Raw genomic sequence first — 26,611 nt, forward strand, 5'->3', positions numbered from 1 at the left:
AATTTGTTATCTCCGGCCGAGAGCTCCTGCTTACGTAGATGTACGTAACCACACGACTAACGGGTTATAGCAGTGACGCAAACGCGACTTTGTTGAATAATCCTAAATCAATTTTGCAATTCAGCCTTTTATCAAAAATATCTTGAATCTAGCTAACAAAATGAATGGTGAAACGGTATAGAGCCCAATTCATGCAGTGTTCAGTGTCATAATCCGCTGTTCGCGCCGGAATTGGAGTCTATCGGCACCCCACAAGGACCCCATACCTTCGACGCGTGTTTCAAACGTACGTAAATCCTTTCAATCTCCGATTAAGACCATTGTCAGCGGCGAGACCTCCGATTTAGGGGAATGAGCAGGGTTTATATGCCACCCGGGGGCCAAACGTCAGACTATCTGTTCCAGGACAGGAAAATGCTAAAGCGATTGCGGATATAGGTATCCGAATAGGAAAGAAGGCGGGGAAAGGTGAGCAGTTGTATGATAAGTAATCCATTTAAAAATTTGCATAGGTACCTACATATGTAGGTAAGAAGTAAGAAGAATGAAAATCACGTCAGCAAAATGCAGTACCTGGTACGGAGTAACTAAATGGGGCTAAAATGATGGTAGTGTTGTAGGACTGTGGGATTGATCAATATGAACAGTATACAATTCAGTATATACATGTAGTTTTGTTGTACAAAGCACAATCTTTGGTCGAAAAGCTATAAAATATATATATAGGGGATCATGATGTTTTCTTCACGGGTCAGACTCTTCACCCTATGGACAGGCCATTTCGGATTAACACTGTTGCGGTCTCACTATAAATTCCTTCATGCACGTAGAGCACACGATGTAACCTAATATCTAAGTGGTTCTGAGTCGAGATCAATGCATATACCCTATCAACACTTCAACTTGACGGACACGTCACCAATTATGGTTCAGCGTTAAAAACATTTTGTAGACCAAAAAAAAAAGTTGAATCATCTTACAAATGTATACCCGAGGAGAAACATAGTGGCATCATCAATCATAAGCACTTGCAATAACCCCTGTCGTAAGGCTATGCGTAAATAATTACTTCAGCAGTGGGGGCTGAGGTGAGACGATATTTTATTGACGAGTCTCGCACCATATTCTTCAAACCAGAGACTCTTCAGTGTCATGTTGCTCAAGATCACGTAATAATGAGAACTAGTCAAACTACAAGGACGGATGGCAAAGTAGCCCGGCTGCGAGCCTCCTGTGACGCCTGCAACGAATCCAAAGTCAGGTGCAGTCAAGCAAAACCAACATGCGCCCGGTGCGAGAAACAAAACATTACTTGTGTATATGGGTTATCCCGTCGCAGTCACAAAGATGCCCCACGGATCGGAACTCAATCTACGACGGCACCTGAATCCTCCGAATCGACCGCCGAATCAACCGGCGATTCAGCCTCACCACCAGTCGTGTGTCCCCTTTCTCCTTGCCGGACAATAGACGACTCAACATGTCCCCCCTCTACGATGTCTAATGGATTATTCCACAAGGTCAATCTTGATTCGATGGCTGATAGCCTCCTTCAATCCTTTCGACCAAATATGGGTTTGTATAACCCACAACTATTCGACTCGGTCGACAATTCAATGAATCTACATACAGCATTCGACCCAATGGACGAAGACATCCTAGATGGTTACGACTTCCTCAATCAATGCCTCAACATACCCGTCTCCGGTCATGCAGGACATACCGACCCAGACATTGAACTAGACTCAACAAGTTCCCAAAATCACCATCACCCCCACGCAGCATCCGACAAATCTAGCCATCATACGTGTAGCTGCGCATCACACCTGATGAAACAATTGGTATCTATGCCGCTTGCTTTCGAAAATCGAGAACACTCATCATTTGATGTCCAGCTCTCTGAATTAAAAATGGCCGTTAAACTGTCAAAAGCCTGCATGGGCTGCAGTTGCACATTACAAGACGATATGGCTATGTGTAAGACAATCTCAAATTCTTCCACCCTAATATTGTCTCTACATTACCCAGAGCAGAAAAGAAAAGACCCGAAATTGGACTGAGCACTATACTAATGAACTTCTTTTTTTCCAGTGATGATAAGCATTCTCATCGGGCGAGTCATTCAAGGTTTCGAGAAAACCCTTGCAATAATCCGGCCCGTATCAAATGCCTCAAGTTTCAGCACACCGAGTGGCCTAGGCGGACCTGGGCACGCGCCTAAATTGTCATGGGGGACACTAGAAATCGATGCAGACGAAGAAGACGAGCTCAAACAACATATGTGGCTACTACAATTTCGGAAGTTTCGTCTGGTATTAAACCAGTTCAATACATATATCGGCCGGCTGGGAGGTAACCATGGCGTTGGTGATTCTGCTCAAGTTATGGCCTACCAGTGCATACATATGTGGCTGGCGCAGAAGGTGGATAACGTGAACAATTTGTATCAGGCCCAAGAGGGCTATGAGCGAATCGATAGATTAGACTCGGTCGACCAGGTTGAAAGATAAGAGATTGGAAAAACGATTTGGGAGGAATAAACCTGCTAGTCCGATTGGTACAGACTGAACCCAACTTGATATACTACATGTATAGAGTGGACCAGTTAGACAGACTTTAGAGACATCTTAGCACTAGTTCAATTGCTGCATCGTTTGTCGATAAGCACCAAGATATACTATCGACATAAAATGATTGGATGAATGCGTTGTATATAGTTACAGAGATTTCTAGCGAGAGCGACCAGTGAAAAAAGAAATAAGGCTGGTTGCCCGAACAATGATTGGTTCATAGAGAGGTATTCAATAAAAAGAATCAATTTGCGTTGCTCTAGTATAAGACGTATATGATAATGCTAAACTCCAGTCTTGCCAGTGATACAAATCCAATCTTTTTCACAGGCCTCAGACAAATAATCAATCACCCATTCACTCTGTCACTCCCTCCAAGCTGGTCATCGCCAAATCCCTAAGTGACTCGAGCGTGCATGATGAGCCTAGCAACATGACCAATGGCACATCTGTTGCCAAACTCTGATAGAACCATGTACGGAACTCCGCTCCGATCATACTGTCCATGCCGTATTGCAGCAAAGGCTTCTGAACATCAACTGCCTCGTACTTCAACAGGACGAGGTTACCGAATCGTCGTCGGATGTGATCCAGCACAGCCTCAGCGAGCGTGGAGCCTGCCTTCACCAGGGCTGTGACTTCAGCGGGTAGGCTTCCGTGCTGCCCGCTCGACGAGTCCTCCAATCCACCGTCCAAGGCGCTAGCTAGGAGATTGGCACGTGGATCGTCCAGAGCTGGGTGGGATCCTTCGAATCCTCTCTTGCGCAATTCCTTCAGTCCAAAGGCCTCGAGACCGGTCAGAAGGTGGGAAGCGGCCGAGTCATCGTGCGCATGGGGAATTCCCATGGTAGCACTGGATGACAAGGCAAGATCAATGAGCTGCAGAAGCTCATCGGCATCAATGGCCTGGATACCCTTGCGGAGAAGGAGAGCCTCAATTTCTGGGTTGTCGTGGAGGTAGCCGACCTCTGAGATCATACCTAGACCAACCGAAACAGCTGGGCATCCTTGGCTGCGCAGGAAGCGGGAGAACTGATCGAGGAAATGATTGGCAGCACAGTAGTTAGACTCGGTAGCAGTACCAACGCTACCAGAGACGGAAGAAGTGAGCAAGAAGAAATCAAGCTGAGAGCCCCGTGCGCCTTTCTCCAGGCTGTTGTACAGATTCCAACTTCCCTGTACCTTGGGGTCAATACCGGTATGCCAGTACTTGTTGGACATGACAGAGAAAATAGCCTCATTCAGACCCATGGCGGCCTGCACAACACCACCGATCTCACCCATGGCAGCGCCAGCAGTGATAACGGCTTCGACATCGGCAGCGCTGCAAACGTCACCTCGGACTACCTCACAAGTGGCGCCCGAGGCTTCGAGATCTTCAACCAGGTTGCGCGCAGAAGCCTTGTCAATGCCGGATCGGCCCAAGAAAGCAAACTTACGGGCACCTCGGCTGACCATCCAACGTGAAAGGGTACGTCCCAGACCACCCAAGCATCCAACCATCACGTAGCTCTTCTCACTGTCGAACTGTGTGGTGTGTCTGAGTGGCTGGATTGGAATGACGGAATCGCCACGCTCAAGGTTAATGGCAACCTTGCCCATTCTGCTACGCGAGGAGAAGTAACGGAATGCCTGCATAGTCTCGCTGACATCGAAAATGCTCAGGGGCTCGAATGCGGTTATGGTTCCCTCACGGTAGAGTGTCATGACCTGGGAAATCAGGCTCTTCCACAGAGAGTGAAGCTCATCACTATCGGTGTAGTAGAGGTGGCTGAGATCGAAGGCCGTGAAAGTGGTGCTCTTCAGGAATTGATCCATCTCAAGACGGCCAGCGGAGGTAAGATCCAACTTGCCAATCTCCACGAAACGGCCGAACGCCGCACAACATCTCCAAGTAGCGTGGAGCTGATCGCCAGTCAGAGAGTTGAGAACGATGTCTACACCTCGTCCAGCGGTAGCGCTGAGGACACCCTCGAGGAAGGAGGTATCGCGGGAGCTAAAGATGTTAGATGCCTTGACTCCAAGTTTCTCAACCAGGAACTTCTTCTTCTCCTCTGAAGAGACAGTAGTGAACACCTGTAGAAAGTTTTTATTAGTATGCGTTTTGAAAGTTGAGCTGTACTAGTTTGACTTACCTCAGCTCCTGCGTGTAGGGCCAATTGAATTGCCGCAATTCCAACACCACCAGCTCCAGAATGGATCAGGACAGTCTCCCCAGCCTGCATGTGTGCCCGGTATTTCAAGCCGTAAATAGCTGTAGCGTAGACGATGGGCAATGTAGCGCAAACATCAAAGCTCTCAGTATCAGTAAGCTTGTGGCATGCCCACTCAGGAACGGTTTGATAGGTCTGGAAATGGGCCGGCGCCATGGCAACGACACGATCACCGGGAGCGAAGTCAGTCACAGCAGATCCAACTTGCTCAACCGTACCGGCACATTCCAACTGACAGGTGGCATCGGGAGTATCAACTCGTCCAACCAGAACGTAATAATCCTTCGCGTTGAGACCAACGGACGCGACCCGGATGCGCACATCGGTCGCACCAATTGACTTGGGGGCCTCTAGCTGCTGGAAGTAAATTGAATCCAGCTGGCCAGCTTGTCCCATGGCGAGTCTCACGTCCTTTGCATCTTGGACGCTGGACTCCATGGTCTCAAGACCCTGCTTGTTGCGGAAAAGGGTATTGATGCTGTCATCGGGGGTGAACCGAGAGACATGAAGAACGCCCTTGCGCTGGGCGAATTCAAGATCTGGCTTCCTGCTGGTCTGGGTAAGAAGAGAGATGAGGCGCTGCGCAGTCTCATGAACATAGCTCTCAGGCTCGTCAATATCGTAGGTGTACAGCTTGAGAGAGGGCTGTTCAAGCATCAATGCTCGGGACAGACCAGAGATAAGAGCAAAGTCTGGCTTGCCACCATGCATGATGTTACCGCTGGTAACCCAAACCAATGATCCCGCATTGTCGGTCATGACCTTGACGCCGGCCATATCCTCATCAGAGATGAGAGCCAGAAGGGGGGACTTGGCCTCGCAGAGGTTAAAGATCGTTGTTCCGCTCGGGACAAGCTCTGGTGTAAGCTCATTCAGTCGGACACGCTGCACCCAGTGTCCTTGAATGGGTCTCAGGGCATCCGCCAGTGCAGATCCAAGTGTCGTCTTCTCTCGCTCAACGATGAGGAATTTGTTCTTTTGGAGTAACTCCTGTTGCGATTTCTGTGCCTTCCGTGCAACAAGAAGGGTGGAATTATCTCCAGCAAGGTTTACTGGCAGAGACTCCAGGCCACTTGAGGCAAGAGAGCTGACTGAAGATTCAGAGCCTAGGGCCAAGACGGTTGCATCGTCGGCCATCAAGGCAGTAAAGGCGTCCACAGCCCGGCTAATACCCTCATTCAGCGTTGGAATCAGGATGAGGTCAAATTCTTGGTCCAATTTGGTGGGGCTGGAGGAGCGCTCCCCGGTCTCGAGGTCTACGGGACCTCCCAAAATAGTGCCATCTTCAGCAATAGATGCTGTGCTGTATGTGGTCAGTCGCTTGAAGCTTCCCTGTGAGGACAGAAGGTCCAATACGGCCAGCGTGATGTCTTGGATATCGTTTCCAATTTCTAGAACACGCATGCGGGGATTCTTGTGCGCCAGAAGATCCAGCATAGCGCCCAGCTTGAGGAGGGGGCCCGAAACCGGTGAGTGGGCCTCGTCAGCAAACTTCTGGAGATGGTTCTGGGCCTCATCTGCAGTCATAAGCCCCAGTCCGTATACGTCAGGCTTCCAAAGAACTCGAAGAACTGGATGACGCATGTCTTCCGCATCGGCTTGATTGGCGGATTGATACGGGGCGAGTCGCATATCATCGAACTGGGCCAGGATTTGTCCATCGCTGTTGACCATCTCAATACCGGCCTGAGAGTATCCAAATCCAGTCCGCTTGACCACTGAGTGCATTTCGCAAGTATCATCAGTGGGAGTCGCAGTGTGCACGACTGCCGAGGGCAGTCTCGTGGGGATCTGGGCACGCAACTCCTTTGGCTTGCCGTTTGTCGCTGCAACAACAGCCAGTTGGATCATGCCATCCAAAAGGATTGGGTGCACAGGGTATACCGAAAGTGCATCGCCGCTCGATGTCAACAGAGGGGCTTTGGCGCTAGCGAAGGAATCCAACTTCATACGTGGGGTGTAGAATTCGGAAATGACTTGGAAGGTTGGGCCATAGTTCAACCCCTGCTTGACGAATTTTTCGTACCAGGTACGCTTTGCGGTAGACTCAAGTGCATCGCTTGGTGGCTGATACTTTGACTGCAGAACTGCCTTTCGTGCCTGAATAGCGATCGATCCAGAAGCGTGCTGTACAGTGGACTTGTTGTTATCGTAGCTTGAGATGACAAAGTCCCACCAGGTGGCTGACGTAGCGGCGTTGGTAATGGCAGACTTGTGTAGAGAGGTGAAGATCTCTGCATTCACTGAGAATTCAGTGTTCAAGGTCAACGCACTGGTGATGTTGACGTTGGAGAACTCAAATGCGGGCTTCTCCGTGCGGTCGGCGTCTGTGGCTTGCATGACAGCCTCAATTGCCATGGCCAAATAGCCTGCACCAGGGAAAACGACTGTCTCGCCAAGTCTATGGTCCTTGAGCCAGGAGACATCATCCACCTTGAGGACATTGCGGAAGATCATGTCGCGGCCATTTCCACCAGTGAGCAGACTGCCCAGGAGTTCATGGCGTGGATAAGTGCGCTGTCTGTATTCAGAACTGGCGCGGCATTCGTTCCAGAGGAGGTTCTCGTAAGTGAAGCGGTATGGAGGAAGGTCTGTGACCACGCGGTACAAAGAGCGCAAAGTCTTCGCGCCTGTCTGAAGGCCATTGATCTTCGCCCAATTGATCTCATATCCCTTAAGCCAAAGACTTCCAGCAAAGTTTAGGATACTTCCAACGGAGTCCACGTTGCGCTTAATTGGGGCAGCATATTTGAGCTCTGCGCCAGACTTTGCCAAGGTTTGCTTGATTGGCAGCTCCAGAGAAGAGTGAGGGCCAAGCTCAATGAAGCAGTGCTCTGAAATCTCATTGATCTTCTCAATCGCGTGAGCGAATCGCACCTGGCTTTCCAGGTTGCTTCTCCAGTAACTGCCTGTGAATCCAGATGACTTGAGCTCACCGGTCACTGAAGACATCACAGAGGCGCCCAGAGGCAGTCGGATAGAGGCACTCAGAGTGGGAAGGACCCGATCCAACAAGCCCTGGTACTCTTCTCCAATAGCCTCCATATGGTGGGAGTGGTAGGCCTGGCCACCTGTCTTCAGCTTGCGTGCGAAAATGCTTCTCTGTTGCATAGCAGCCAAGAAGGTATCCAATGCACCTTCATCACCTGAGATGGTGACACCCTCCGGAGAGTTGACACACGCCACTCTGATCTGACCTTCCAGTCCAGCTTCAGAGATCTCATCGGCGGCATCGCCTTCAGACAAGCCGGTGGCCATCATGGCACCGATCTTAGTAGACTTCGAGACGCAGTATCCACGGTAGTAGGCAATCACAATTGCCTCAGCAGCAGAGACATGGCCTGCAGCAAAGGCAGCTGCGATTTCACCCGAAGAGTGGCCAACTGTCATTGTGGGGGCAATGTCCCAAGAAGAAAGAAGACGAATAAGGGCAACTTGGATCGCAGTACAGCATGGCTGGGAGCGCTCTGGTAGATGGATCAGGTCTGGGTTGGTTACATCCAAAATAGCCTCCTTCAGCGACCACTCGGGCGCTTCTGGGAGTGCCTTAAGGACTGAGTCCATCTCCGTGATGGTATCCCGGAAAACAGCAAATTCGGCGAAGAGCTCACGGCACATGCCGGCCCACTGAGATCCCTGTCCGGTGAAAACAAAGGCAAACGGAGCAGTTGAAACAGACGTGACTGCGTTGGGTGATGTTACGAAGGTGCGTGTCTGGAAAGTATTGGAAATTTCCTCCGATCGGGGAGCCAGGACAAAGCCTCTCACGGGGAAGTGAGTACGTCTGGAGCCCAGTGTGTACGCGAGGTCGGAAATATCGGTATCACCAAAGTCATACTGTGCAAAATCCGCTACGCGAGCCTCCAGGGAGCCGGTTGTGGCAGCGGATAGAGGTAGGATAACGGTAGACTGGGTGATGGGCAATTGTCTGAGCTGACGAGATGAGCTCAGATGCTGGGCAGGCTCCTCCAGAATAACGTGGGAGTTGGCACCACCGTAACCGAAGGAGTTAATACCTTTAGTGGTGAATTAGCTCATTGATCGTCCCAATTTCCATTAAATAGGTTGTTACTCACCAATACGCTTCGCCCGAGACGAGCGGCTAGGCCAAGCCGTCAACTCAGTTGGGATCTTGATATTTCTCTCCTCGACCTTCAACTTGGGATTGATGTTCCTTAGGCCGTGAGTGGGTGGGATTTGACCGCGTTCAAGGGCCAAGGTGGACTTGATCACGCTGGAAATTCCACTCGCCGCCTCGGAGTGTCCGACATTACTTTTCACTGATCCGATCATAAGTGGGTTCTCTGGCGTGCGGTGGAAGACCCGTGCCAATGCCTCAACCTCGATGGCATCTCCAACTTTGGTGCCTGTTCCATGACATTCGACAAATGTAATGTCGTCGGGAACAATGCCACCCTTAGCCATGGCCTTTCGGATAACAGCCTCCTGACCATCAGCGCTAGGCAGACTGATTCCAGAAGTCTTACCGTTTCTGTAACACAATATCAAGTCAGCACAGAGCCACCTGCCGGCAAAATAATTCCACTTACGCGTTGATCGCTGAACCACGAACCACACTCCGGATTGGGTCACCATCCCGGAGGGCATCTTCGAGTCTTTTGACATACAAAGCTCCAATACCATCCGCACGGCCATAGCCATCAGCAGAGGTATCAAATGTATGACAGGCTGATGTTGGAGAGAGGACACCGGCTTTCATTGTAGCAATGTGTTGCTCGGCGGACTGGATGAGATTGGCGCCAGCGACAATGGCTGCATCACATTCGCGGTTCTCCAGGGCTGCACATGCCATGTGAAGACAGTATAGGGATGAGGAGCAGGCTGTATCAAGAACAAGACTGAAGAAGGGAAACAACCGAATGTGAGCAATTTTCAACTTGCAATGGATATTTTACCGTTTGCGACTCACCTAGGTCCCAGAAGATTGAAGACATGACTGATACGGTTTCCCAAAATGGTGGTACCCAGACCAGTTCCAGAGTAACGGCTCAGACTACGTGGGTTAGTTATAAAACATAATCATAACACCCATGGACCCGTGAGGGTGACGATGTGTACTTACTAGTCAGGGTCCTTCAGCTGCATCACCATATAGTCGACAGTGAAATTGCCGACATAAGATCCTGTGTTTGATCCAGATGCCTGATCCAGAGAGATTCCTGCATTTTCCATGCATTCATATACCACTTCCAACAGCTTTCGTTGTTGGGGGTCCATATATGTGGCTTCGAGGTTGTTGATCCCAAAGAAGCTGTTCTCAAACTCTCGCACATCCTCATCAAGGAAATAGCCACCTTCTGTAATCATGCTTCCAGGGCGGTCCATACCCTGGGGATGATAGAAGCCATCGACATTGAAGCGCGACTTGGGGACCTTGCATTGAGCAGATTTGCCACTGGAAATCAAATCCCAAAATGCACGAGGGTTTGAGGCCTCTCCTGGTAGACGACAGGCTAAAAGGAAAGCAATCAGTATTAAAATTCCCAAAGATAATAGATTGTGTGCATTCATACCAATTCCACAGATGGCAATGGGCTCACCAAGGCCTTCATTGGCAGGTGGCGTATCTAGCACAATAGGCGACATGATGAAGTTGGCCAAAAGGTAAAAGAATTTGAGTTACCAGAAGGTTTGAGTGATAACACAAAGACTTTGAATTGATCGAACGTCTCTAGATCATATACTTTCGTTTGGGGCTGAGATTCGCCATATTTTGTCCCTGTTCCTATCCTATTGAAAGCGATCACCGATGAAACACCAACCTACAATCACTGATATCGGAGTTACCCAGAATTGAACATGAATGCCCATGGCAAATTTTTGCTTACAGTTGAGGTACTCAACGCATAAGTCCCGATTTGCCGAGATTCTGCAGCTTTCGGCCTTGTGGGAATTGAAGAGCGGGCTTCGCGCCTCGGGCACGCGCAATCACCGACGAGCCCCTCCTCTGGACGATCTATTCCCAGAGTGGTCTGACAGGCTTTGATTGCAAAAAATTATACTCTGAATATGGATTTTAGATGATACGAGGCAGCTAATCTATTTTTGGGAGAATTATATTCGCGTGAGCTTGACAGCCCGTCAGTACTCAACTTTTCCAACCACTTTACCAGAGTTTTATTTCTAAAAATGAGTACCAAGGGGCAAATTCGTCCTTCAGTTCTGATAACTGGGTAAAATTGGGCCGGAGTTTACTTCACATGTCGCATTGCTGACAATGATGGCAGTTGTGGCAAAGGGGGAATTGGACATGCTTTGGCACTTGAATTCAAACATCAAGGTATGACTAGTATCAATTTTATCCCACACCACTGCTTGTAGTTACAGATTCTAATCACAAAATCTCTAGGATACGTGGTATACACGACTCTTCTGGCGCATGAGCCACGGGACCATTTGACCGATCTCGGCATACACGCTTTCACGGCAGATGTTACGAAGGACACCGATGTTGAGCAGTTGAAAGATACCATCTCAAGCTTAACAGAGGACAGCCTGAACGTGCTTGTTAATAATGCGTAAGAAAGAGAGATATACCCTTCGCCAGTCAAAATCTAACATTTCATACTAAATAGAGGAATATGCGAGTGACTCAATGCTAAGGAGAGTTTCCCAATTTGGCTAACTCAGGCAGGCTATACAATGACCGCAATCGATACCGATGTGAGGGAGGTGGAGAAGATGTTTGGTGTCAATGTGTTTGGACCGATGCGCATGGTCCACTTCTTCCACCCTCTTCTTATCAAGGCGAAGGGAAAGATTGTCAATATTGGCAGTGTGGGAGGCATTGTTCCTTACATTTATGGATGCAAGTGGACTCTTTGGCTGTCCGGAATGTGCTTGTATTAAACGCTGACCAAATTTGCAGCTAGCTACAATGCCACGAAGGCCGCTCTCCACCACTGGGGCAACACTTTAAGGGTCGAGATGAAGCCATTTGGGTAAGTCCCCTAAAGTTCCTTCTAGAGGTTCCTTGATCTCGTTAACCTCAGTGAAGTGTTGATGTGATCAATATTATCTCCGGAGAAATAGGCACAAACATCCTGAAACGGGATAACAATCGCAAGCTACCAGAGAACTCGTTTTACCGGCCGCTGGAGGAGGAGTTCGCGAACCATGTCAACAGGACACCGCGTTAGTACCTACCCGTTTAGTATTTGGGGTTAGTTAGAGAGGACTTACATATTATCCAGACACGACTACACCCGCAGAATATGCCAAGTCCGTCGTTTCTGAAGTGATGAAGAAAAACCCGAGTGCCTGGTTCTGGACAGGAGCCACCACGGGGATTGTAAGATTTGGCGACCTATTTTTGCCACGTACATTTTGGGTAAAAACTCCATAATCTTGACTTGTCAAATTCAGGTAGAACAACGGCTAACAATCTGTCTCTAGGACTGGATATTCACTCGCCAATTTAACTTGAACAAGTTGAGCATGTGATTTGTATGTTTGTCCACGAGTTCTATCAGTTGGGTTGCAATTTGACATTATGCACATATTATCCAGTGATCCCGATTTAAGTAGCGACACGCACCAGTGTTCGAAATGAATCTAGAGCCTGGCGTAGATGGTCATAAAATTCATTAATAAATGATGCTTCGCGCACGTAGAAATTGAATTGACGAAGAACAGAAGGCTTGCTATTACTTCTATTCGCGCTTACACGCTCAGTCTCTACATGAACTCAACTTCGGATTAGCTAGGTATTCTTTGCCTTCACGACCATCTCAATACAAAATTCTCTTCGCGTTTTTCCTGGCCCGCCAACAACTTCAAAAATAAATCGGATTTGTGACACGCCGAGTTGGGAGGTTATTATGATCGGACGGTCACCTATTTCTAGGCTGACCGAGCTCATTACTATAGAATCAATTTTGCATATAACTTTTTATATTATTTTTTCCATTCCCTCACACCACCCGACCCATATGACTCTTCTTTAAAATCGGTTGAGTAATTCAAGTGATACAAAAGAGGTTGGGAAAAAGAGAATTTATTTCAAAGTGTATTGAAGCTCGCAGCGATTTCTAGTGTGAGACCTGACACTGAAAAGGCAAAGCAGAAATGCGACTATAAACAACTATACTTTGCTCTAGCAAGTACTTTGCATGATTACTGCGGCAAATTCCCCCACTTACTGCAATCAATGCTTCGCATCGGCGTAGTCCTTTTCCAAAATACCCAAGTACTCGCTAATCTCCTCCCCATTCACCTTCGTGGGAGTCACATCCAGTAGGACAAAGAGCATGCGTCCGGCTTTCTCTTCGTCCAAGTTCTTCCACATATGCATGCAGCCTCGGTTCACACCTAGCCAGGGTCAGTCACTATATATTATTGCGATTTGTCGAAAGCGCGAGGACTTACTCATATCACCAGGCAGCATCACCTTCTTCTCACCACTGTCAAGTGTGAGCTGGAACTTTCCCTCAACAACAATGCCGTAATCAATTGACAAGGCACGGTGAATGGGTGACTCCACGCCTGGGCCGAAGTCAATCAGACGAGCAACGCTGCCATTTGCGACATGAATCGAGGGCTAGGGCAGAAAAGTTAATTGAAAATTTCCATAAACAGGCTGATACACCCATCAACCCGTCTTACCTCGTTGTCCCGTGCATAAATCAGGTCCTTATCATCGTTCATGTCCACTGGGTTCCCAGATGTGCTGTAAATGATGTTTGCAACAGCGAGACCATCGACCATGATTCGGTGGTGGTCGCCATCGTCATCAACAACGAATACACCTTTGCCCTCCTTGTTGTGGGATGTAATAAACCTACGCGCATGGCGAAGACCCTCAGCGGGGAACTTGGTAACGGGAGCAGCCATTGTAGTTTTCGTAAAGGTACAGTAAGATGTTTTGGCGTTGATAATGAGACGCTGTAAAAAACTTCTAAAAACTAGAAAGGCTTCTTCTATGTATAACAAACCTGGGAACTGTTTCCCTCTCGTGGGGGATTACAACAGCACCCACATGCATCGGACTACATGTGCCACCCCGCGTCCGCATCACCGGGGAACGTCAAAATAGGATAGGTGTTAGCAGCGGGGATATTTTGAAAGCTCGGGCAAGTTGATAAAAACCGAGACAAATTCGGTCCTTCCGAGCCATCATTGAGAGGAGTTTCGGGGATATCGGGAATTGGAAGGGTGAAGAAACTTGCCAAGCTTTTTTGGATGGCAGTTCTAGGAATCTCGATACGGCCATGGATTACGATGGAGAAATAAGCTGTGTACAATTCCTATGTAAGGGATGGACAGAGGTGAAAGGGAAAGGAGAGAGAGCGCAGGATCTGTCTACTACAAACTACCAAACAACAGGTGTTGTCATATGTTTAGTGCCTCAAGAACCCAACACAAATCTACCATGTAGCTACCAACAATAAAAAAGATGATGAGGTTTATTCTAGGAGTAATATAGTTAGATTCACGTAATATACGTGTTGAAAAGGAAGCAAAAAACGAGTGATCAACTGAATGAACACTCGTCTTATATATATATATCCGTGATACAATGCAAACCAAGCAAGACAGCCAAAAAGCCAGCAATATATTTATGCCTTGCTGCCCAAGTGCAACACATATAAACATGATGGATAAAAGTTTATTTTCGAGTGTCCAATTGATTCAGCTTGCATTTCTAGTATAACTATCCGAAAAAAACCCCAATAATAAAATTAACCAGGACACAAAGTACGTACGTAACATCATGGGATAGGCTCAAGAAGCAAAGCAATTCCAGGTTGCTTTTTCTCTAGAATTCCCATCAATTCCTCCCACAACTTGTCCCTCGCCAACATGCTCTCTTGGCTCCTTACAAACGCAGACAATGATGCTCTAATCACGGAGGAGCTGGGTCAGCTATGACTGGACACAGGGGAATATAAGCTTGAAAGAATCACATACTCGTCAATTTTGCCGTCATTGAGGTACTTCCCGTGACTATCCTCCCCTTGCGCAATAGCCGCGATCAATGTCCGACCTCCAACTTCGGTTGTCCGAGCGGCGACCTTGCTCAGAAACCAGAGTGCAAACCCTGTGACACCGTGCACGTTATCGATAATACCAGAAACGCAGAGGCCTGGAGTGAACGTGTTGACGATTACATCCCTAGCAGACTCGAGTTTCTTCGCCATCACCTTGGTAAGTAGGATCTGTATCAATTTAGAGATGGGATACCTGAGAAAGTTATATCAGTCTATTTTGGTCTCGTGCTTTTAGGAGAATAGGAATTGACTTACCGTTCTGGCATCCTGGCTTTCTGCGGATCACTCAGCACTTCGAAGGTGTTCTGCAATTTCCACTCTGGAAGGGCATACATAACGTGCCTGTCGGATGCCACAAAACTGAGACGCGGCCGAATACCCCATGTTTTGGCTGACTTTTTCAGCGCTGGAACAAGAAGTATAGCCAACAAGAATGTATTAATCACGTTGACGGTCAACGTGCTTTCATAACCCTCAGCCAAATTAAAGTCATGAGTATAGATACCTGCGTTTAACAGCACGGCGTCGATTCGATCAATTGTAGCTATTTTGGTTACAAACTGCTGGACTGAGGCATGATTGGTCATGTCCAGTTCCTCGACTTGGACCACTCCGGATCGCCCCGTAGACTTTTCGAGGTCATCTGCGGCTACCTGGCCTTTCTCGACCGACCGCACAGCCAATATGACTTTACTCGCATTTAATCTAAGTAAATGACGAGCGGCTTCAAACCCAATTCCCCTGTTGGATCCAGTGATGATGACAGTCTGGCCTTGGAAGTCATGTGTAGGCACTGGCGGCTCGATGAAGAGCTGAGAGTAGAGGAAAGAAAGCGCCGACATAGTTGTGATAGAGAGTTCTGGCAGTATAGAATGAAGACCTTGGGGGATGGAGTTTTGAGACTCCGGAGAATTCCGTCGTTAGGCCTGTAAATCTTGGTGGCGCACACATGCAGGGATGCCCGCTTCCCCGATCAGCGATCCTAACAGGTCGGTGATTCCGGATTGTCAGCTTTGCAGAAATCCCGTCACCCATCCCCGTGATTGGTTTGCTAATCAACAGCAGTCTGTTAATTGTGTTTGGGGCAAAATTTGGGGGCGCTCACCAGCTATAATGATGGATATCCCTGCTGTTTTCTCGACTGATAGCCTCCCACGTGTCAATCATGGATGCAATTTACTTCGTTGGACCTTTGATCATTTTGGCCGTATGGCTATTGAGCTCGGCCTTTTCGTCAAAAGAGAGCTTGCCTCCTGGTAAGAGAACAGTGGCTTCAGAATTGCCCGATTGCTTTGAACTCTTCATTGAGATTAGTTTTTAGGGCCTCGGACGCTGCCTCTGATTGGAAACGTACACCAACTTCCCCGATCGGGTATCCACTTGAGGTACTGAAAGATGCTCAACTTTTACCTTGGTGGCATTATTGCTAACAAGAAGACCTACAGGTTCACTCAGTGGGCAAAAGAATATGGTCCAGTCTTCCCAATCAAGATTGGTCGCCGCGGGATGATGGTAGTTCTAACCTCTGCCTACCATGCCACTAATATTATGGATAAGCGCTCGGCGATCTCGAGCAATCGGCCGCCATCCTTCCTGCTGGGCAATCTGGTCTTTTCAGGCGATCATCCAATGTTTATGGATGCCAACGAGCGCTGGAAACTCAGACGCAAGCTGTACTTCCAACTGATGAATGAAGCGCGGTGTAACACAGAGCATATACCTCTTCTCGACGCCGAAGCTACACATTTACTGCGTGACATCTGCCTCGATCCGGATTCCTTCATGCAACATCCTTCTCGATATAGTAACAGCATTGTCATGACCCTAAGTGGGTGTCCTTGTTGCGGAAAATATCTCTTGGAGGCCACCTCGAACTAATTTTGTGTCATTCTAGTCTTCGGCATTCGCACCCCTCACTACACCACTCCCCACCGCATTGAGCTACTACGCATCGTAGGTGAATTGAGTTCTTTGGGCGAAATTGGTGCCAGTCCACCGGTAGATTGGCTGCCGTTTTTCAAGTACCTCCCGGAGCGATTGTGGGGTAATTGGAAGACACGAGCAGCTCGACTTCGTCAGCGAGTTCATGACCTTAATTCACCTTTGGTGGATCGGGTAGTGGAGCGCCGCAAGAATATAGGTCGAGCTTCAACTTTCCTTGATGGAGTTCTTGACCAGCAGGAGAAGCTCAAACTCACCAGGGAAGAAATAAACATCATGTGCGGCAACCTGCTTGAAGGTGGAATAGATACCACCGCTACGATGATACTTGTTTTCTTCCAAGCCATGGTCACATACCCTGATACTCAGATCAAAGCTCAAAAGGAAATTGAAAGTGTTCTCACCAATGGCGAGGCACCATCCTGGAGTGACTATGATCGGCTTCCATATGTGGCCATGCTTGTCAAAGAATTGATGCGTTGGCGGCCTCCGGCTCCAGGATCATTCCCCCATACTTTAGCTCAAGGTATGTTAAAATCCACCTTATGATTGACATTCAACGGGAACTAGCCGCTCATATGTAAGAACAGATGATGAATTTGAAGGGATGAAATTCCCGAAGGGAACAAACTTGGTTCTCAACGTGTGGGGTATTCACAATGATGAGACTCGTTACCCAGACCCCAAGACTTTCAACCCCTCTCGATTTGCTGAACAAACCCAACTTGCTTCGGTTTATGCAAATGCAAGTGATCCACAAAAGCGTGATCATTTCGGCTACGGAATTGGCCGGCGGATTTGCCCTGGCATCCATCTGGCGGAGCGAGCGGTTTTCATAGCTGTCGCCAAGCTTCTATGGGGATTCACTGTTCAACACAAATTGGATAGTGCCGGAAACCCTATTCCTGTTGATGTTAACCCGAATACGGCATACAGCGATGGATTTTTGAACGAGTGTCATCCTTTCCAGGTTGATATCAAGCCCCGACCGGGAAGACAGGAAGTAATCATGGCTGCCGCAGCAAAGGCTGAAGTTGATGTCTTGAACGCTTATAATTAGCCTTGAGCTACTGCATCATGCTTTTCACTCCTTGTTAGTTAGACGTTAGAGGTGGCTAGCTAAGAACGTGATTTTAGTATTCGTCAATATAGGCGCATTGAAAAGGCTTAACACATGCCTGGCCCATATATATGGCTCAATAAGCTAGGCGACATACGAGACTGAGCTACTCAGGCGTGGCAGATAAAATCAAGATCATGTTCTTGGTGCAGTGTTTTCTTAATCAAATTATAGCAAAATAGAATCATCTTTCGGAGAACCAAGGTTTAACTAAAAGTGTTCAATGACTTTGGAACTAATTACCCTTTCTCAACATCCATTGATGTGAAAACATAGATATAATAGTGAAGAAAAGCAATTGAGAAAGCAGAAGGAAACCTGGTGTTTCCTAGTTATCTAACTAGTTATTAAGGGAAAGAAACTATGCGTTATTTGAGCTTGTTTGTCAATGATAAGAAATGGAAAGAAGATCAAACAGGTATGAAGTTAGGATGCTATCTACACGAGGCTGCTCCAACACCAGTCGAGAGAGACACATGATCCTTTCAACAAGTTTGCACCTGCAGAGTTGTTCCGCCATCTACAATCCAACCAACTCCAGTGACATAGCTAGATCGAGGGCTAGTCATGAATAAAACCACATCTGCAACCTCCTCCGGCTCTGCAATTCGGGACATGGGAATAACTGTTTTCATCATGCCAGGGAGATCTGGGTTTCCGTCAATGGCTGCAGTCACCATAGGTGTATTGACCCAGCCAGGGCAAATAGCATTGACGCGTATCCCATGTGGTGCGAGATCGAGGGCTGCAAAATAAGAAACCATGAGCCTGGACTTGGAGTATATTTTGGATTCTGACTTACCGGCACTCTTAGTTAAACCCATCACAGCATGTTTTGTCGTCGTATATGGAACAATATCCGGCGTCGCAATATACGAGTTGCACGATCCCACGTTCAAAATGACACCTCGGCCAACTTCACGTGTTTTCCCCTGGCTGTTCAAGGTGGTGACACTCTGGGATTTCATGACCTTGGTCACGGACTTAATGCAGTTGAGTGATCCTAGCACATTAACCTTCCAGAAGGCGTTCATCTCAGGAATGTCTGCCTCATCAACAGGCTTGTGATGCTTGACGCCGATTCCAGCGCTGTTTACGCTATAATCAATGCGCTCGAATTTCTCTACTGCTGCTGCCACCATGCGGTCGACACTTTCCGCATCGGTCACATCGACAGCCACTGCAAGTGGCTTGTAAATGGGGTTCGTTGCGACCGATTCACTCTCCTTTGCCGTCTGAAGTGCAGCCTCGATGTTCAAATCGGCCATGACGACACCCCGAGCCCCTTCCATGGCATAGGCGAGGGCGACAGCCTTGCCGATACCACTGCCTAGCAATGTCAGAAGCGCTACTATAGATTTGACTGGAAAGGGACCTACCCGCGCCAGTCACAATTGCCACGCCGTTGATCTGGAGCGCCATGTTTACTTGGCTGCGAATAAACTTTGGCAAAAGCTCGAGTCAATAAGCATCATGCCAATTTTAACACTACTGATACTCTTCTCTTTCTATTACAGCTCATCGCCAGAGTTACAAAGTGTACAGAGTACAACACACCCCGACCGATCATCCCTAGCCGTTGCTCTTGGTGAATCCAGTTACCGATATTCCCGACATCCCCGAAATTACCGACATTCCCGATCTCGTCGAGGATAATCATCTTAATTTCTCGTTTTTCGTTTTTCGTTCATCGTTCATCGTTCGTCGTTCGTCGTTCGTCGTTTCTCGTTCGTCGTTCCTCGTTCCTCGTTTACGGGAAACCAAGCCTAAATTAAGCCTTCGCCTCATTTTCTTATGTCCGATTGGTGGCTAATATTGACCCACCAGGCGGGAAAGTGATCGCCAATGAATACACGTCAGACAGATCAGCCTCCATTTCATGTCAAAATTTGCATCGTTTGTTTTTGTGTACATACCTAACAGCACTGTGGCCCATTTTTTTCTCGTTTTTCTTTTGCACAAGAAGATTTCGAATGTTTTAGTTGCGTAGGTTTGAATGAGGCATGATATAGCCTGCAGAGCCGTAGGTACATAGGGATATCTGATAGTTATCTGATAGTTACCTAGGTAGGTAACTATAGGATAATCGTAATCACAAGAATATCAACTAGATACAGCCCCCATTCGAGGGTCTTTGATGAGGCTGAACAGTTTTAAATAGAAATCTTGATCTGTGCCTCGTCGCTCATCTTCTATCCTTACCAGCTCCGCCTTTTCCATGCAGCCCAGATCGTTTCTCTCACTGCATAGATCCATGTAGCGTAGGAGCGCCAAGAGATCAGTTTGCATACTATTCTGTAGAAGCCAAAATAAGAAGTAGATCCTCCCAGGAACAGGCAATCTTTTCGTCGATCCCTCGATCACAATATCCTTCTCTTCGACTGCGTCTCTAGCCATGGTCTATAAAATTGTATATAATGAGATAAATACAGGCCTCCCCTTCTCCACTTCCTTCTCAACATGAAATTAACATCGGCACTCTTACGCCCGGTCTATACGAGTGCGCTGGGGCGGCTTACATTTCCCGGGGCACATCGAGAGCTAAATCATACCACATTTCGTTTGCTTTGGGGGCCATTGTATCCATCTAAGCCTCCTTAATTCGATATCAAAATGAATTCTATTTTTTAGCTTCCAGGAAATGACTGATTCCCGTATTCCCGACGCCCATCCGTAAGGAAGCGCAAAAACATTTGATATAAAGGTTGAAAGTACTTCACTTGAGCGAGTCCAGGTTCTTTTATATCCCCATCTTACAGTGTAGTCAGCATCATGGTCCGATTTTCCATGATTGGGAGCTATGTGCTCGCGACTGTATTGTCTCTGGCAGCCGCCGCACCGAGCGACTGTCTAGATGGACTCTGTCTGAAAACACGCGCCACCCTCAGTCCGCTACAAGTCAGTCGTGAGCTGGGCCCGCTCCTATCAAAAGACTCCAGTGTCTTCGGACCCAGCGACCCGCGTTGGGCAAATGCCACAGCTAGGTATCAGCAGTATGCTGCTCCTCAGTTCACCTTAGTCGTTCAGGTTGCACGTGAATCCGATGTTTCGACCGTTGTACGTCTCCTTTTCTGGACCCCAATATCCAACCGCTCTGACACTTTGAAAAGATTAAATATGCCAACCGCAACAGTTTGCCATTCTTGGCAGTTAATCGAGGCCATGGTCTACCTATTTCTCAGGCCAAATTCCGTGGTTTGGAGATTGATATGCAGCTTCTTACCCAGATCACCATACGCCCTAACGGGGAGTCCGCCCTTTTCCAAGGAGGAACGTACGATCAACAAGTCATGGATACTCTGTGGGATGAGGGCTACGTAGCCAGTAAGTACAGCGCAGAAGACGGACATACCAACAGAATATATCAAATATATCTCTAACATGGAATCTGCAATTCAGCTACTGGTAGCTGTGGTTGTGTTGGAATGCTTGGTCCAGCTTTAGGCGGCGGACATGGACGCCAGCAAGGCTTCTACGGCTTAATTAGCGATAATATTCGCAAGCTGAATGTCGTGCTCGCGAACGGCAAGGCCATTACTGTTTCTAGCACATCTCACCCCGATCTCTTCTGGGCAATGAGAGGCGCCGGTCATAATTTCGGAGTGGTGACGAGCTTTGAAATGAGCATCTACCCGAGCCAAGTTGACTCGTGGTATTACAAGAACTACGTATTCACGCAGGATAAGTTAGAGACTGTCTTTGAGCAGTTGAATAAATTGCAAAACAATGGAACTCAACCAGTCAAAATGGCCGCTCAATACGGTCTTTACTTGATGGACCCAACCGTTAGCAGCACTGAGGTGAGTAGTTTCTCCTATCGTCATCCGTGACTCTTTTTATGGAGACTGGGCTGATCACAAAACAAACAGGCAGTTATCTGGTGGAGTTTCGCCTATGCAGGCTCGCAAAGTGAGGCACAGCAGTATCTGACGCCGTTTGATAACCTCAAGCCGCTCAGTACTATCGATGGAAATGTTCCATTCCCTGAAGTTCCTGATATCCAGGGAACTGGAATTAACAATGCTACTTGTGACAAGGGTCTTGAACGGATAGTCGGTCCCGCTGGACTTCAAGAGTATAACATCACAGCGCAACGCCAAATCTACGAGCTCTTCAATAAGAACATCAAGGCCTACCCAGCACTCATCGCCTCAGCTGTTGTAATGGAAGGTTACTCTGTGGAGGGCGTGCTGAAGGTTGACTCGGATTCATCCGCCTATCCTATGCGTGATGATTACTTGCTCATGTAAGTCTTGTCTTCTACCCAGGTTGTATGGGATACTGTGGGAAAATAAAAGACACTAACAGGGGTGGGTTTGTACAGGCAAACGACCGTCTCATATCCCCCGGATTCTACTCTAGATCAAATTGCCATAGAATGGGTGACCGAGAACCAGAGACTCTGGAATGAGGGCCAGCCAACACGCAAGCCCACTGCGTATGTCAACTATGCATCTGGCAGAGAATCATTGGAAGCTATCTATGGGTATGAACCTTGGCGTCTGGAGAAACTTCGGAAGCTCAAGGCCAAGTATGATCCTCACGGCAAGTTTTCCTACTATAACCCAATCGTCTAATACACCACCTGGGAACCTATGGCGGACACTTCAAATATATAGTTACGGGCCTGTATCGATATAAAAAGGGGCTCAAGGTCTTTTCTTTACCCCGTTCTCAATACAATTCGTTATCTTGGACATTTCTACTAAATTATTCCTCACCGCGTTGCCAGTAAAAATTAAAAATTCAGTCCAAGGCTTATTATGAGATATTTGGACAAAATTGGAAAGGAAAGAATTTTGCTTTATTTGAAATGGAGAAATGGAGCAAAGTCTGACGGAGACAAAATGGGTGAATGTAGTCACCAACTGGCAAATAATATTGACCAGTTGCTGTACTCAACGCTCATTTCTTGGAAGTAATTATCGCGTGTAAGATTATCATCACACAAAAGCCATATCAAACCCCCGATTATCCCTATAAATAACACGAAGCCTCCAATGATCAACAAACAGGGCGTAAATAGATTTAATGGGGTTGTTCAAGCTACCTAGTTCATTCACGCTTCCTACATGCCGAAATACCTAGCTACTACCTTTCAGAGACCCCTGCATATCTAGTCTTTCATCCTCGCTTCCCTTCATATTTCTAATATTTCATCTTACTTTCCCAGCATCTCATATCTTATAGTCTCCACTTAGTCTGACTTTTGGACAACAGCGGTCCGATGCCTCCTCGTAGCCAGAATCTCTTCCCTATACAGCCACATCATCCCGAGCATCGTCCCATTCCCACCAATAATAGTCAAGCCCAGGGCAGACAATATTATTTTGAGCCAACCTGTATGAATCAAGCCAGCGGCACGAAGATCCGCAAACAGCAGCCCGATCCAAAACACATTCGGAATAGCGAAGAATACTTGGTCCCATTTCAAGAACTCAGCAAACAGCTGTTCGAAAGTGTGGCCCTCAACACTACCAAAGATGGGTACGAAAATATTTACCAGCGATTCCCCGCTGCACCAGATGGTATACTGCCAGACTGCAGTCGAAACGGCGCAAAGCCCGAGAATGATCGTTCTGATAGTGGGTAGATCGCGTGTGACATTATCTAGTCGGTCTTGCTTCAGCGTGCTCGGCAGGATGAATCGAGCTAGCCCTGCCTGTGCGAGGCATAGCCAGACAGGGAACAGCTCCCACAAGTAGCCAGCACCCTGGCGGTGGGCCATCACCGGAGAGAAATACGCGTCGATGAAAGTGGCATAGTGGGTAGCCAGCAGCACTGGGAGGATGGATTTCGTATACGAGAGATCCGTCAGGCGTCTGTCGAATGCGTCAAAGGTGGAAGTGGGCGTGAGGATGTAGTAAGCGAAGTAGTAAACGGGAACAAAAATCCCGATTCCCCACATATTGAGCATCCCCCACAGAATGGCACTGGTGAAATAGTTAGTTAGACTGTTTTATCCCTAAAAGTAAGGGCCATTATATCTTGGACTTACCAACTGAGGATGTTGAGTCGGTGAGCTCTCCGCGCAGACTCAATTAACATAATGCCATACCAAACACCGTAGTCGGCAAACAGGGAGAAAGACTGGTAAAAGAAGTGCGCTTCGCTAACAATGAAGCGCAAGACTCCAGATCTCGAAAAATCATCGAGGAAACTAACGTTGTAGAACTTATCTTGGATTGCCACCTCACGGTAGGTAAGATGTGCAAGGGTGTCATAGACATCTTCAATCGGCGCGACAGAGAACATGGACAAAAACCCGGCCACTGCCATGATGAGCAGTGGAATTGCCCACAAGACGCGTGGCCATAAACTCTTTTGCATACCGATACCACGAGTGGGATCAAAGGGCATTAATCCCGTCATAGAGCGCACTGGAATGGGGATGTAGTCAATATGCTCTGCACCAACGGCATCATCGCAAAATTGATCAGCGCGGATGTCACCAAGGTAAGGTAAAAGGAAACGAACAACAAGCCGATGCACAACAGTCTGTAGGGTCTGCATGCGAGCAACCTCCCCAGTAGTCTTGATTTTCGCGGAGGTGCGACGGTGTGCTCTTTCGTCGTCATATTTACTCAGTGCCGTTTCAATTTGAGATGTTGTGAGCGATGATTTGTTTCCCTTGACTGCCAATTGATAGGCTATGTTGGCCAGCACTGCGGCATGCTCAATAGCAAGCATGCCCCCGGTTCCAGTATGGGGTGTCATCTTGTGAGCACTGTCACCAAGACAAGCGATGCGACCAGCCGTCCAATGCGCAAAATCGGCCTCCTCGAGAGGGACCAGTGTTACAGTCTCGCGCCTCTTCCAGAGATCTTGCAGAGTAACACCATTCACACCAGGTCGGACAGGCAAATCGAAATATTGCTCTGCAAATCTTGATGCGTCAGTAGTATCGAATCGTGGGATCTCCTGACTCTGGTATAACCATGGCATACGCTTGAACAGAAACCAAAAGATCTTTCCGCCCTTGCCACTAGCAACTACCATTGAAACATCTTTTGCAAACGTGTCGTCCGTCATACCAGGGTCCAGTCCCGGAATGGGGGTAGAAATACCAAACATGCACTGGTATTCAGCTGTCATGGCTGTTATTCTGTTAGTACACACTTTCAAGTAGATGCGTAAGAGTTTTGTTGAATCTAGTTCACTTACTGCGACGTTCCTTCTGCACATCAAAATTGCCACAGATATTTTGCTCGACAGCTTTCCACATCTCCGAGCGCGTTTTGCTGTGAACTCCATCGGCCCCCACAACCAGATCACCCTCATAGCACGAGCCGTCAGTGCAGATGACCTTGACAGGCTTCTCTTGATCAAGAGAGTGTTCAATTCGATCCATTCGCTTGCTTGTCAACACACAGCTTTTGCGGGAGATGTATTTAAACAACGCTTGCAAGACACTACGGCGCTCAACCCATCCTAACGGGTATGACATGCGGGCAGTAACAACCAATGCGGTGTCACTGCGCTCAGGTAGTAATTGTTTTCCCTGTCTATCAGAGACACCACTGCTTTGCACTGGATAAACCAGCTGTTCTAGATCATCATATACACCCAATTGGTCGAGAATCCGACACCCGCCTGGAGCAAGAGCAATGCCAGCTCCTACTTGAGGTGCAATGGTGTCTCCAGCTTCCAGAATCACATATTCGATCGGGACAGGGGCCTTTTCAAGGGCGCTTGCCAGGGTTAATCCAGCAATCCCACCTCCCACAATGATAACTTTCAGGGGACGGCCTCCGTGAGGACGAGAGAGTGGGGAGTCCGACATGACGAATATGCGCCTAAGGTAAGGTGTTGCAGAGAAGGACCAGGATGTTCAAGAGCTAGAATACTACCACGTGGAAAGCTTGTCTAGCATCAAGGTAGGGATAATACACCCCTGAAGATCTTGAAATGTGACAAGAACTTCCTCCCAGTAACTCGGCAACCCGGCAACTACTGCCCAACGACCTATCGGGCACTCGGCGATTGATATTAATCAAAAATGCCTACTAGATTTTTGTAATAAATGTCATTTAATAGAGTTAGGTCCATCCCATAAGGATGTCAGATTTAATATGTGGAAAATGTGTGGGAAATTTGATTGGATAAATCTCATGTGTCAGATGGTGATGCCGAGATCATCGAGTTCAACATTTTTTTCAAGAATATTCAAAATCTATCAGTAAACTTACGAAGGGGCATAGCGGCCAGTGATAAATAGACTGTATTTTGTCAATTTTCGTCCAAATTAAAAATTATTGCCTGAATTATAGACCGCCTTTTACACCGCCTAATACCACGTACTGTATACCAACTATTCTACCTCTCTGCATTTTCACTACTCTTTACTTTCATCGCTATACCTGCTTATGTTGATATTGATCCTTACAAAGACGAATCCTCGGTCTCCTCATTCAAGGCACTACATATAACGACATTCGCATCTATCTCCGTGATACACACGATGTGGAAATCAGTATTCCCGGCCTCAGGTGTGTACCTCGAGAAGGGCAGTGAGGTAGCAAGTAAGCAGTGGCAAGGCCAGGCGTGCGGTAGTGGTTAACAGTAAGAAGAAGGCGTGGATAGACCGAGAGGAAGAGAGAGAGAGAGGAATTGAAAGTCAACCACCTAAAAAAGTGGTGATGTATAGATTTATATAGCAGGAAAAGCTTTATTTTTGGAGTGATATTTTAGCCTCAGCTGGGGAATTGCCCAGCCCTGGAAGTGCCCAGGTGAGATACCCAGCTTACTAAGGAATTT

At 47.7% G+C, this 26,611-nt stretch overlaps 9 protein-coding genes across 9 annotated transcripts; 4 read left to right on the forward strand and 5 right to left on the reverse strand.

Moving 5' to 3' along the window:
• Window positions 1–1,496: 1,496 nt before the first annotated feature.
• N7479_010487 (transcriptional regulator family TF) lies at window positions 1,497–2,510 on the forward strand (the record flags this gene model as incomplete). The annotated part of the gene is made up of 2 exons (XM_057258178.1): window positions 1,497–1,977; window positions 2,092–2,510. The coding sequence occupies 2 exons, from the start codon at window positions 1,497–1,499 to the stop codon at window positions 2,508–2,510; spliced, it is 900 nt and encodes a 299-aa protein (XP_057105636.1).
• Window positions 2,511–2,927: 417 nt separating this feature from the next.
• N7479_010488 (type I polyketide synthase) lies at window positions 2,928–10,390 on the reverse strand (the record flags this gene model as incomplete). Its single annotated transcript, XM_057258179.1, has 7 exons — window positions 2,928–4,646; window positions 4,706–8,799; window positions 8,860–9,275; window positions 9,334–9,642; window positions 9,714–9,797; window positions 9,867–10,257; window positions 10,318–10,390. 7 exons carry the CDS (start codon window positions 10,388–10,390, stop codon window positions 2,928–2,930), a joined length of 7,086 nt encoding a protein of 2,361 aa, XP_057105637.1.
• Window positions 10,391–10,933: 543 nt separating this feature from the next.
• N7479_010489 (SDR family oxidoreductase) lies at window positions 10,934–12,247 on the forward strand (the record flags this gene model as incomplete). The annotated part of the gene is made up of 9 exons (XM_057258180.1): window positions 10,934–10,977; window positions 11,032–11,084; window positions 11,154–11,322; window positions 11,380–11,387; window positions 11,439–11,612; window positions 11,673–11,745; window positions 11,802–11,938; window positions 11,998–12,095; window positions 12,200–12,247. The coding sequence occupies 9 exons, from the start codon at window positions 10,934–10,936 to the stop codon at window positions 12,245–12,247; spliced, it is 804 nt and encodes a 267-aa protein (XP_057105638.1).
• A 703-nt stretch (window positions 12,248–12,950) lies between these two features.
• Window positions 12,951–13,636, reverse strand: N7479_010490 (cupin domain-containing protein; the record flags this gene model as incomplete). The annotated part of the gene is made up of 3 exons (XM_057258181.1): window positions 12,951–13,114; window positions 13,172–13,343; window positions 13,409–13,636. The coding sequence occupies 3 exons, from the start codon at window positions 13,634–13,636 to the stop codon at window positions 12,951–12,953; spliced, it is 564 nt and encodes a 187-aa protein (XP_057105639.1).
• An 878-nt stretch (window positions 13,637–14,514) lies between these two features.
• Window positions 14,515–15,635, reverse strand: N7479_010491 (uncharacterized protein; the record flags this gene model as incomplete). Its single annotated transcript, XM_057258182.1, has 3 exons — window positions 14,515–14,644; window positions 14,714–14,986; window positions 15,049–15,635. The coding sequence occupies 3 exons, from the start codon at window positions 15,633–15,635 to the stop codon at window positions 14,515–14,517; spliced, it is 990 nt and encodes a 329-aa protein (XP_057105640.1).
• Window positions 15,636–16,188: 553 nt separating this feature from the next.
• Window positions 16,189–17,794, forward strand: N7479_010492 (cytochrome P450; the record flags this gene model as incomplete). Its single annotated transcript, XM_057258183.1, has 3 exons — window positions 16,189–16,621; window positions 16,688–17,260; window positions 17,325–17,794. 3 exons carry the CDS (start codon window positions 16,189–16,191, stop codon window positions 17,792–17,794), a joined length of 1,476 nt encoding a protein of 491 aa, XP_057105641.1.
• A 545-nt stretch (window positions 17,795–18,339) lies between these two features.
• Window positions 18,340–19,276, reverse strand: N7479_010493 (SDR family NAD(P)-dependent oxidoreductase; the record flags this gene model as incomplete). The annotated part of the gene is made up of 3 exons (XM_057258184.1): window positions 18,340–18,599; window positions 18,657–19,184; window positions 19,234–19,276. 3 exons carry the CDS (start codon window positions 19,274–19,276, stop codon window positions 18,340–18,342), a joined length of 831 nt encoding a protein of 276 aa, XP_057105642.1.
• A 1,350-nt stretch (window positions 19,277–20,626) lies between these two features.
• Window positions 20,627–22,431, forward strand: N7479_010494 (FAD-binding oxidoreductase; the record flags this gene model as incomplete). The annotated part of the gene is made up of 5 exons (XM_057258185.1): window positions 20,627–20,911; window positions 20,965–21,178; window positions 21,254–21,654; window positions 21,724–22,100; window positions 22,179–22,431. The coding sequence occupies 5 exons, from the start codon at window positions 20,627–20,629 to the stop codon at window positions 22,429–22,431; spliced, it is 1,530 nt and encodes a 509-aa protein (XP_057105643.1).
• Window positions 22,432–23,051: 620 nt separating this feature from the next.
• Window positions 23,052–25,637, reverse strand: N7479_010495 (FAD-dependent oxidoreductase; the record flags this gene model as incomplete). The annotated part of the gene is made up of 3 exons (XM_057258186.1): window positions 23,052–23,787; window positions 23,853–24,951; window positions 25,019–25,637. 3 exons carry the CDS (start codon window positions 25,635–25,637, stop codon window positions 23,052–23,054), a joined length of 2,454 nt encoding a protein of 817 aa, XP_057105644.1.
• Window positions 25,638–26,611: the final 974 nt, after the last annotated feature.

The sequence above is a fragment of the Penicillium vulpinum genome (genome assembly GCF_028829585.1).
Source record: "Penicillium vulpinum strain IBT 29486 chromosome Unknown utg000004l_segment0_segment0, whole genome shotgun sequence".
Taxonomy (NCBI): Eukaryota; Fungi; Ascomycota; class Eurotiomycetes; order Eurotiales; family Aspergillaceae; genus Penicillium; species Penicillium vulpinum.